We start from the raw sequence: 12,113 nt of genomic DNA, 5'->3' as shown, positions 1-12,113 counted from the left end.
TTTTCATAAGAAAGTGACATGAAGGAAGTCCATAGTCTCATTCTATCATGAATGAATGCAAATATTAACTAAATAAATATACTGAATCATTTGACATGTCATGATAACTGTTAAAAAAAAGTAATTAAGGTTTAAGGGACATGATGGCTCAGTGGCTAAGATGCTGAGCTTGTTGATCAGAAAAGTCAGCAGTTGGACGGTTCAAATTCCTAGCACCATGTAATGGAGTGAGCTCCCATTACTCGTCCCAGCTTTTGCCAACCTAGCAGTTCGAAAGCATGTAAAAATGCATGTAGAAAAATAGGGACCACTTTGGTGGGAAGGTAACAGTGTTCTATGTGCCTTCAGTGTTTAGTCATGAGAGCCACATAACCATGGAGACATCTTCGGACAGCACTGGCTCTTCAGCTTTGTAACGGAGATGAGCACCGCACCTTAGAGCTGGAAACGTCTAGCACATATGTGCAAGGGGAACCTTTACCTTTAATTAAGGTTTGCCGATTATATTTTTCACACTGGACAAAAGATAACATGTAATTTCTTTGTCAGTGTCAGCAAGTGTACTTACTTTCAATCACACTATATAAGTTTCATGAAACTATTATTTATTGTTTATTAGTTAGTACTTTATTGCTCAGTGTGGTGAAAAACCCATTTCATGCTAAGAAGAATTTACATCATTTTGCAATTCTTGCTGAGTCCAAAAGCAAAAATGCCATGCATTTTTCTTCCTTTTTTAAAAGTTAAGTCTACCACTTGCTATTTATTTTTGGGAAAGAAGAAGAATTATCTCTGAGAGACTACTACTCAGAAGTGGCTGACAAGTATTTATTCTTGATGCTAATAATATGCTTATGGCCTGCATTCTTAGGCAGAAAATATTATAAATATGAATAATAACTGTTCATCCAAGAGAAAACCATACATTCTCATTGTAAAGTATATCATTTATTTGGATATATAAGTTATAGTTATTGCCAATCCAAGTCAAATAAAAAGTTATTTGTTATAGTTTTGATTTTTCCCCCAAATCAAGAAATAACACAGCTTGTTTTCAGGAATGCTGGTGAAATTAGTTGACTTTTCGCATAGTTGACTTTCAGCATAGTTAATATGCAAAACAGACTATATTGATTTACCATCATACTTTATCTTTTCCCAAATAATAACTGCAACAGTAACCACAACTGTATATATTAAGATATGAATGAGGGAAATGTGCCTACAAAAATGTTTCCTATTTACTCCTTTCTTCCTCTCTGGTTTGCAGTTTGTCTGAACCAAACCATTTGTGTTTTATGCAAACTTTTGGTATACAAAATTATCCAAAGGGTAGAAAGATGGATGCATCTACCAGGAAATGAAGGTGAATTCCATCAAATCCTTTCCTCCCACTTCCTTTAGATTTTAATGGATGGATTAAGAGTGTGATGAGGGTGAATAAATGTTTGCTTGTGGCAGTAGAATAATGTAGAGCAGGGGTCTCCAAACTTGATAACTTTATGATTTGTGGACTTCAACTCCCAGAATTCCTCATGGCTGACTTAAAGTTGCCAATTTTTAGAGACTACTGGTGTAGAGTAAAATATCTCTTTAGTTCACTCCTCTGCTCACAAGAGAGGAACAACAACTACTACTACAAAAATCACCCTTTCCAGATTTATACAAAGCAAATAATCTTTTAATGTGGGATAAAAGATAATCTGCACATCTGTAACATGAGAGTGAATTAGCAAATGCGCAAATATGTTTATTTAATACATTTAAAAACTAAAAGGCAATTTATTTTAAGATGTTTTCAAGAATAATGTTAACTGGGTGATGATTTGCATAGATTTGTACTTTGGGGTCATAATAAAATATTGTACCATCTATGCTAGCTAAACTTCTCTGCTGCAGTTAGAAATAAAATAAGCATTATGCTAAAATATTCCTGAGCTCAACTTTATTTGAAATTGATACTTTCATATAAGGCTGAGCCACTATATAATGTAATTAAAGCTTTATTGTTGCTCTATTTTATTGCAAATTCCATATGTAATTTGACACAAACTACTGCTTTGACATTGTGTTGAAAAATATAATAGAATTTGCATATCAAATTTCCTTCATTTAAAAAATGCACGATTATGAAAATGCTTTCTTAGTTTCTTCGTCATTTTACACTTTTTATAAATGACTTTGTATGTATTTAAATTCTCAACATTTTATTCAATATGTAGTGGACATTAGAAGAAAATAAATCAATATTTAGTCTTGTGCAATCTGAATTTCAAATCCACTGATTTCTAGTGTTGTAGCACTGTAACTTTTAAATAACAAAGAACTGCAGTCTGGTATATATTAGATATATACCCTTTATAAAATTTGATAGAAATAAATTCTTTTGGAACAATTTGAATAAATAAATACTGCTGGAAAATACTCCATGTGTATTCATTCAAATTCATGGAATGGAATTCATTTGCACTCAAATAGCCTTAGATTATGTAATACCACTTCCTGGTCTTTATCCTGCCTTTTCACCTTTGCATCCTGTATCTCCATAGAGCAACAGAATTGGCTCCAGACAGATAGACAATCCATCAGAACAATTACTTTGTAGCTGTGGGGTTGAAAAGATAAATGAGTTGCCTGCTCATTCTGGTCGCTAAAACTTCTTCCAGTGATAGTAACATGGTTTTACTCTTTGTTGTGATCAAAAGAACAAGTAGATACCATATAAATTGTGAGTTTTTCAGGAATTATTAAAAATACATAGAGCTTTAGAGAACTTTATGAAGTTTCTAAGTTGTTGAATTGTTAGAGAAAATCTAGATAATAGATCTTATTCATCAAGATCTTTTAACATTAATTTTGTATTTAAAAACAAAAACAAAATGTAAACAACACAATGGATCTATTATCAAAATATTTCAATAATTAAAAATACTAATTACAATTTTTATGGCTTTACTAGAAGTAAAACTTCATAGAAGTAACCTGGATTCTGTTACTTTTCATGAAAATTACTTTGAAATAACTCAACACAATACCATGATTTGATTGCCTATTTGTACCCTATGACTATATTAGGTATTATACCTTATGATTCTTGACAAATGTATCTTTTCTTTTTATGTACACTGAGAGCATATGCACAAAGACAAATTCCTTGTGTGTGTTATCACATTTGGCCAATAAAAAATTCATTCATTCATAAAACTTGGGTGTTTTGGCTTTTTTCTCTTCCACACAGTCTGTCTTGCTTTATTCAGGGTGAAAATCTGGTATAAGTGTGTTCATAATTTTTATTCTTAACTGAATGATTAAATAAATTTCAGCAAATACAGAAAATATTTTTTTTTCTGTTCGAGAAGTGAACCAGTTTAGTGTAGTGGTTATAGATTAAAAACAAAAACAAAACATAAGACTGCAAGTAACAGTCCTGCTTTATCTCTTCTTTGATGACCTGTTTGGTGACCTTGGGCCAATTACCAGAAAGCACCCAGATACAGAATATATACCTCAAGAGCAAGTTGAAAGAATGAGTTTTTTTTTAACTACTTGTCATGTGATATAAATACAAATGTATGTGCCTTGGGTTTTTGTCATTTGCATCTACCTCCTCTCCTATTCCTTTGAATGACATATTTTTTTATGAAAACATTTCATGTTTACATGAAATACAGCACAAATAAGTTAGAGAGGCCCTACTATAGCTGTGAGACATCCTAATCCTTTGAGAAACAGCTTCTGATGATTGCTTAGCAAAATATGCTTCTATTTGTTTTGTTCAACCACAGTAATATTTACTGGATACATCTGCTTCAGAGAGATATTGGGGCTCTGATATAAATTTAATTGTGTGATGAAAGGCTTGTGTGAAAGATGGGGTTTCTTAAAAGAGCGTTCTGTTGTGCAGTCTTAAAGGCAGTTTTAAGATGCATTGACTTCAACTCACAGAATTCTCCAGCCAATGTGGCTGGCTGGGGAATTCTGGGAATTGACTTTTTAAATTTATTTATTTATTTTTATTTTTATTTATTTATTAAACATTTAAAAAACAATTTCCACTTTTTACAACAATTCTGTAATGGCGTTCATACTGGTTAATAAAGTCTATGTCTATATAAATTACTTCTTCATTCTATTCACTTATACTCTTATTTCTTAATGCAACTTATATACATATATACACATTTATATAGATATATACAACATTGATTATTACTTTCTCATTTTTGCTATCGATTGATGCCTTTGCATCTTCTTCCTAACCACTCATACCAAAGGTTCCATATCTTATTATACTCTATTTCTTCTTTATCTTTTAATATCATCGTTAGCCTGTCCATTTCAGCACATTTGGGGATCTTTCTTATTATTGCTGGCTCGGAGGGAACGGTATCCTGTTTCCAATTTTGAGCAAATGAGATCCTGGCAGCAGTTACTATATGAAATATGATGTATTGGATGTTCCCGATAACATTAAGTCCTATTATACCTAATAAAAACAGTTCTGGTTTTAATTCAATTTTTTTGTCTCATTATTTCTTCCAACCAAGTTTTAATTTTAAGCCAATACTTCTGTGCTTGGGGAAGGTCCACCACATATGAGAATATATTCCTTGGATGTGATTACATCTCCAACATTTTGCCAATATATTGGTAAACATCTTGGCTTACTTTGCTGGAGGGAGATGCCAGTGGTAGAACATTTTATAGAGATTCTCCTTGTATGCAACTCACAGCATTAGTTTATAATTTATCTGCCATAATTTTTCCCATTGTTCCAAATCAATACCATATCCAAAATGTTTAGCCCAGATTATCATATTCTCTTCTACTGTTTCTTTTTCCATTTTATATTCTAGTAAATAATTATATACTTTGCTAATCATTTGTTTCCCAGTCTTTTGTAAAGTTTTATCTAATTGTTATTGAGTTCTATAAAAGTTGAATTATTCCGGATCCTTTTTATACCGTGTTTGAATGTGGAAATATGGCTCCACCATTTCTATTCCTTGAATCTTTAATTGTTGTTGAGTTTTTAGTTGCCCCTTTTCATCTAATAGCTCTTTATATTTTATCATCTTATTTATATCTAATGCATTAGGGTATATCATTGCTTCCATTGACAGCCATGTTGGTATTTTCATATAGTGATTTCTTTTTATTTTGTCCCAGACTTACTCTGGGAGTTGACTTCTATGAGCGTGAAAGTTCCCAAGATTGAGAAATACTGCTATATAGCCACACTTAAAGTCAATACAGTAGTCTTTGACTTTCAACCATTTGTTTAATGGCCATTCAATGTAAACCATTCTAAGATCATTCCTTGTTCTAGCTCCCAAACCTGTCAATAGCATTGCAATAATTAAAAGGGATTATTTGTTTGTTTACTCAGAAAGTGAGAAAAACTACATGAAATGTGTGATTTAATCCATTGAATTATTTCTAAAGGTAGAGTTTAATTTTGCTTATATATTAACTGCTTTGTCCTATCATATTGTGAAATGAATTATCTTTTACTTTGTAGCACCTTGTGGAATACGTTCCATGGGTTCTGAAGGAACGGTTTTATCACCAAACTACCCTAAAAACTATAGCATAGGACATAACTGCATTTACTCGATTGCAGTTCCTAAAGAATTTGGTAAGTAGCAGTTTTTTTTTTTTTAATGTTATATGTATTGTATTGCATTGTATTGAATCCATATTGCAGTTAAAATCCCATGTATTTTCTTTAACCTTATGTTTATTTTGTGGAGAAATCTATATGATACATCTGAATCATATCTTTCATTCAAACATCTTTCATTCAAACATAATACTCCTAAATTTGATTCCAACTATCAATTTGTTATGTAGACAAATTATTTCAGTTTCCTAATAAGAAGGATATTTTCTTGGACAGTGGTATCTTCAGAGGTTCTGGAGTTCCGGAAAGCTGATTGTGACCAATGCATAGCTACCAGCTTTAAATCATACATTTTCACAACATACAGTTATAAACACAAAGCAAACAGCTATTGAGTAGGATTTTGAAAATTCAAATAGCTAAGAATTGGAGCTATGTTGAATTTTTCAATGTGGGTTCTAACCATCAAGCTAAAAATTAGTTATTTTGTAAATGACAAAATAGCTTAATGTATACTCCACTAAAAAAAATTGCTACTAGTAAATATGGCTTCTTACATATTTGATTAATTAGTTTATATCAAAGTAAAGCCATATATCTATAATAACAATCATTGGCTCTGAAATGTGGGAAAAATTGGATGATTGCAGCCCTCTAGTTTTTACTTGCATGCAATATATGCAACACTGATAATACAAATCAGAACCCATCAGTATGAAAACAGCTAAGGACATTTTGATGTCTCATTCCAGTCAATGCCAGTACTGGGTGACATCTTCATGGAATTTTTACGTAGTGGTGGTGGTGGCAATACTGACATATTTTATCATTATCTGCTTCTTCTTTTCAATTTTCTAATCAAGTCTATGTCCCTAACATTGGGTTTCTAAAGATTGGATGTATCCCCTAAATCCAGGTTAGTTCAGACAAGTTGAAAGACTGAGTAATAATTTGGAGGTTGACATTCTGGAAGTTTTAACAAAGAAAAGAAGCTTTAAATATATGTTTGATATTTTCCCTTCTTCTTGGTGTGTACATGTACAGTTTATAGGCATGGAGCTGTATAGTAAATTCAAGATTTATCTTTCAGTATGTTCTCTCAGATAACCTTTTTAAAAGATGTAAGGCATTTCCGAAAAATCAAATAAAATTCATGCATGAACAACATCTGAATGCAATAATATATCATTGTGTTAAAATGTTTTTATATAGAATATTCTGCAGGAAAATTCACATATAATAAAAGATACAAAATTTGTTTGGAAATATTAAAATAGAATAGAAATTATGAATACAAATAAGCAAGTGTTTGTGGGGTGGTAGATATGTGTATGCATTTTGTTTCAAAATAAGTGGTATACATAAAATAAAGAGTTTTGCATTTATCTCTTTTTCTGTTTCTGATTTTTTCTTTCCATTTTCTTCTGTCTCATTTATCTTTATTTCTTGAGATTTTCTTGATCCCTTTTGTCTTTGATCATATTGATGCTTTCTCAGAGTTTTGTCATATTTCATGTAACAATGGAATCACTTTAATTCAGTGCAAATGCTTTGTTTGATAAGCTGATTTCTTATTCTTTTTGTTTCTCCTTTGGATTTTTTTTCTATTTTCCAATTTCTTCTCCTTCATACTATTTTCCCTCCTTGTGTGCATTTTCCATAACCTTATGCAAGCAATTTTAGAAAGTAATCCATATACTTTACTTTAGTTGTGATATAATATTCACAACTAGAGATGTCTTTTTCAGACAGTATTTCTAGAATGCTGCCATCCAAAGCTTTTTTTTTTTTAATGGCTGTGCAAATTTTGTTAATGTGGATCACTCTGTTCATCTCTGTGAATCCTGTCACACAATGTCCTTACTGAATTACTGCTTATTGTATGACACTGTAAATCCGTGCTAATGCATTGCAAGTTTGTTCTTCGCAATTCTCAGAAATTCAGCACTGTTCATATGGATAAAACCATTTCCAGCACGTTGGCCTTAAGTCTGTGAATCTCTCTTTATCAGCAGAGATTGCCTCTGTAAACTACTTATCAGCTCATGCTTCCACTAGGCCAATTCCATGCCAATTTAGTTAGTATTGCAGTTTGACATCCATACAATATTTTAATTAATTTTCTGGGGTGAGGCAGTGGAAATATTCACTGCAAGGCTGATTTGGCATCTTAAATAGAGAAGTGCCTTTTAGGGTTCTGTTGCAAAGATTAGCTCTTTTAGAAAGCTTTTTTTTTTCCAGTTTCCCACCCCTCCAAAAATATGTTGAAACAAATGCACACAAATATATATTTCTAACAACATGCATTCATTTGGTATATATACCAAACAAATGACCTGTTGGGATCCCCGTATCAAAACAACTTACCTTATGTGCAGCCAGAATCTGCAAATAACATTTAACACAACGCAGAACTTAAGCAAAATGGTTTGGTTGAGTACGGCATATGTGGGACTAATTGGGGTAGATTGTAGGGGTGATACTGAAATATAATTTTATCATATTTTATTTATCTATATATTAAATTATTGTATTTTATTCCAATTTCATTTTAAACTGTGCTTATTCCAATTTCATTTTAAAATGTATTTTATCCAATTCCATTTTACATTATTTTTATTCGATTTTAGTAATAATTTGTGTCTGGAATTCTGCACTTTGATGTGGCTGAAAATAAAAAAGTAAACTGAAATTGAAACAACATGCACTTGTGTAGGTATAATTTACATTACTGGTTTAGAATAGTGTATATGCCACATACTCCAGAAGGTGATATTATTTATTTTCCTTTTTGGAATCTGAAGAAAAAGCATGTTGGAAACTCAACCATTAGTGAGTTTGAAGTAGAAAAGAGAGCATAGCTGCACAGCATTCGCTGTGGATAGCTCTCATTCATCACGTTCACTCAGCTAAGGGTTTTTTCTGTGAGCAATTTACCTGTAGGTATATTAATAGACTGAAAATGAGATGGTTGGGTCTTTCAAGGCAGAAAATAATGGACCCAAGACCAGGTAAGGTTAGTATGCAACCCATTACCACAAAGGAATGGGAGGGGAGAAACTCAGAGTTTAAACTTGGAGATACGTATATATGAGCAGAAACTTAGAAACAAAGAAACTAATTTTTGTGACTTTGTAGGCTATTTGTATTTGCAATTAAGAACTTGTTTATTTACCAGCTATGTACTTGACTACAGTTGCATTGAGAAAGCCGATGGATGTGTTGGTACTTCTAGAAAGAGACTTATCATGGTAACAGAATATATTTCAATATAATAATCACCTCTCACCAAGTTATCAATGATATAATTCCAGGAAGTGAGTAGTTAGAAACCTAGTTAAGTAAGCTGTGTAAACTCAGACATTTTATATATTTTCACTAAATCAGAGTATAATAGACCTTCTGAATCTAGAGGTAATTATAAAAAAAATGAATTGAAATAATCCTCCCTTTTAAAACAAACCAGCCAAAACATTGAATTTATTCTATTTGATTTATGTCTTTATGGGTTATGTCTTTATGGTTTTAATGTACTGCTTGCACTGAATAATGAAAGACAGTAGCAATCAAAAACCAGTACATACCAAGATAAAATAGTAAAATACAATTCAGCATTTATTTAGCTGTGAATACAGTAAATAATGTATAGCATAGAGTTATAAACAAGAAACCTATGAAACCCATTGTGGATAAATAAACTTAAAGAAGTCTATTTTCCTGGTATTTTATTAGTGACATTTATATAAAAGGTGTAATAAAAATACTAGCAGTATAATTATTTCCCCTTTTTGATCAATTACCATTTAATAAACTAAAATTCCAAAATAGTAGCTTTACAAACATCCATCTGTAATGTTAATATTTTGGTATTTTGGTTTAGAAAATAGAGTGCTAGGGTACTGTATTCACAGAAATCATTATGCAATTAACCTCTTTTGATATCTGCAGGTGATAGAGCAGTATTTAGCAAGCATCAGAAAAAGTGTGTCCATTCTATCAGATAGAAGATGCTAGAGATAAAATGAGTCTGGTATAATGTGCAATTAAGGCTGTCAAATAGTGTGCTAGTTTTCCTGCTAATGGGGGAGGAGGAGGAGGAGAAGGAGGAGGAGGAGGACAGTGGCTTCTAACAGATCCAGCAAAATCGTAAGAAGAATGAAGATCTGTCTATTAGGTTCTCCGTAACATTGAATTTTAGAGCATCATTGGCAAGGATTCTTTATCTAGAATGACAGGGTGATATAATTTGCATTGATTCATTCCATTTCTTCCTACAAAGAGCTGGCCTCAAGTCTTACCTAAAAATGAAAGTGAACTATAGCTCACTAGGCTTTAGGTAGCATATTGAGGATCACTTCTAAAAGTGAGTGGGGAACCACAAATTTTGTGGAGCAGGAAGCAGTTTTAAAATGGGAAATTATGGTCTTTCATATCCAGTTTGTCCTTTAATGTTCCCCGTAACATAAAAAAATGCCAAAAAGAGAAAAACAGTAAAAAAAAAAAAAGATTATGATCTACCTCTAGATCTTCAAAAGGTGCCTTCTATTAGATTAGTTCAGTTTAATTCTTTGGGGATTTTTAATAGTCCTGTTGTTTTAAAATCTTTATTATGTTTTTCATTTCCTTATTAGATTTTTTTATGAAATTGCTATGCATATTATTTATGTTAAATCATATTTTAAACACACTACCTCCCCTTTTTGTACAATTTTTACATGTCAGACTAGCTATTTGAATGCAACAAAAAGGAAAAGTCCAAAATAAAAACAGATTGGATTAAAATTAAAATACAATTACTATGTATTAATTGTATATTTGCTCCTGGGACCCAACGGAAGATGTTGAGAACTCAGCTTGGGACTTAATACTTCTCTAGTTTATCTTTATAACTTCAGGGGATTATATGTACAGAAATGTGCCTGGTTGCTAAGACTTAGCACCAATTTGATGGCATCTAATCAATCAATCCACCAATCAATTATACCTAATACATCAATATTCTGTATGTGATTTCATATAGACTCCAAATATACCTAAGGATTTTTATTCAGATTTTTATATTTATTAATATAAATTTTTTAAAAAGAACAATCTTTATTAGAAGAGTTAAAATTAGCAACATTGTAAAAAAGTAAACCATTTATCATAATTGTTTCTTGAATATTCTGGAAGAAGTGACATATCTTGACATCAAATTATTTGGATGATTATATTTTATGGAGAATAAATAAAAGCTATTTCACTTTCAAATTTTCACCACTAACTTTCTGAGGAGGGGGGAGATCATTGCAGTAGAGCTTGTTTTCAGTATTTCATTATTCTGTCATGCAGAATCAGAACTTCAATATTTCATACAGTGATGGGCTTAAGCAAGAAGATAAATGATTCACAAAAGCACACAGCATGCCATAGACAGAATCTTTTTTGTAAACATAGGAGACTCATCATCTTTGACACACTCCCACTGATACTGCAGAAGGGTGCAATGATAACTAATTGTTTAACTCTGAAGTCCTTCACTGATTAAAATTAAATGACAGTTGCTTAATTTTAATATCTCCCTCTCTCTCTGATCACAAGATATAATTTGTACTTAATGGTGGAACACACATGAGTAAGCTCTCAAAAGTTTACAAACTTGTTCTGTGGTAAAATGGAGGTATGTTTACTGATTTCTTGAAGACAAAGTGAGGAAATTCAAAAGCAATATACATTTATGGCCCAGAAGACCATTTATTTAAAAATAATAATAATGGACAATTATAAAGTAATAATATTATTTACAACATCTAAATTAATGTGAAATTCCTTAATTATAACCTCAGTATTTCTAATAAGCAAATTGCAAAGACTGATGATAGCAGTTAAAAACTGTCACTGCTAGAGTGCCTGTAGGAATTTGATCATAAGATATTTAACGTACAATGAATTAGAATGCCCAGGACCAGATGATGAAATGGGACTAATAAATTCATTACACAAACAAAGATAAAAGGTACAAAAGAAGATTATATTTACCAATATATGACTTTATCAGAGGTGGTATTCAGCAGGTTTTGACCAGTTCTGGAGAACCAGCTATTGCCATACCCACCAAGCCATGCCCACAGAACCGGTAGTAAAAAAAATTGAATCCCACCACTGGACCTTATGCCATAATTATTATGTGAACACCTTCTCTTTTCCATAATATATATGGTATTCAGCCTGGCTTGTGGGGTGGAGATTTTTGTTTGTGAGTGCAGGCTTTCAAATAATTAACAGTCTGGTGGAATCATCTCTTCTATTCATGCTTTCAGGTCTTTTTTCAATCTCTATGGCTTCTCTGATAATTCTGGGGTTTTCTATAATGGCTAGGGTTTTGGTGACCTCTGGCTTTGATGTGTTGGACTAGTGAGGAAGTGTGTTCCAGTGTTTTTACTGCATTTTTGTGTTCATCCAGGCGGGTATTCTTATCAGAGAAACCATATAATTTGGAAGCCTGCACTCA

General features: G+C 32.0%; 1 protein-coding gene across 1 annotated transcript in view; it reads left to right on the top strand.

Annotated features, from left to right (window-relative positions):
• Window positions 1-12,113, top strand: part of CSMD3 (CUB and Sushi multiple domains 3) — a 646,074-nt gene that overhangs the window by 469,180 nt on the left and 164,781 nt on the right. The window contains exon 31 of the mRNA XM_087931634.1: window positions 5,522-5,638. Within this exon, the coding sequence (XP_087787760.1) occupies window positions 5,522-5,638 (117 nt within the window). The remainder of the gene's footprint in view (window positions 1-5,521; window positions 5,639-12,113) is intronic.

Source organism: Pseudonaja textilis, chromosome 3, assembly GCF_049901715.1.
Source record: "Pseudonaja textilis isolate UNSWEBS1 chromosome 3, rPseTex1.2, whole genome shotgun sequence".
Taxonomy (NCBI): domain Eukaryota; kingdom Metazoa; phylum Chordata; class Lepidosauria; order Squamata; family Elapidae; genus Pseudonaja; species Pseudonaja textilis.
This window is presented reverse-complemented; position numbering and strand designations above follow the sequence as displayed.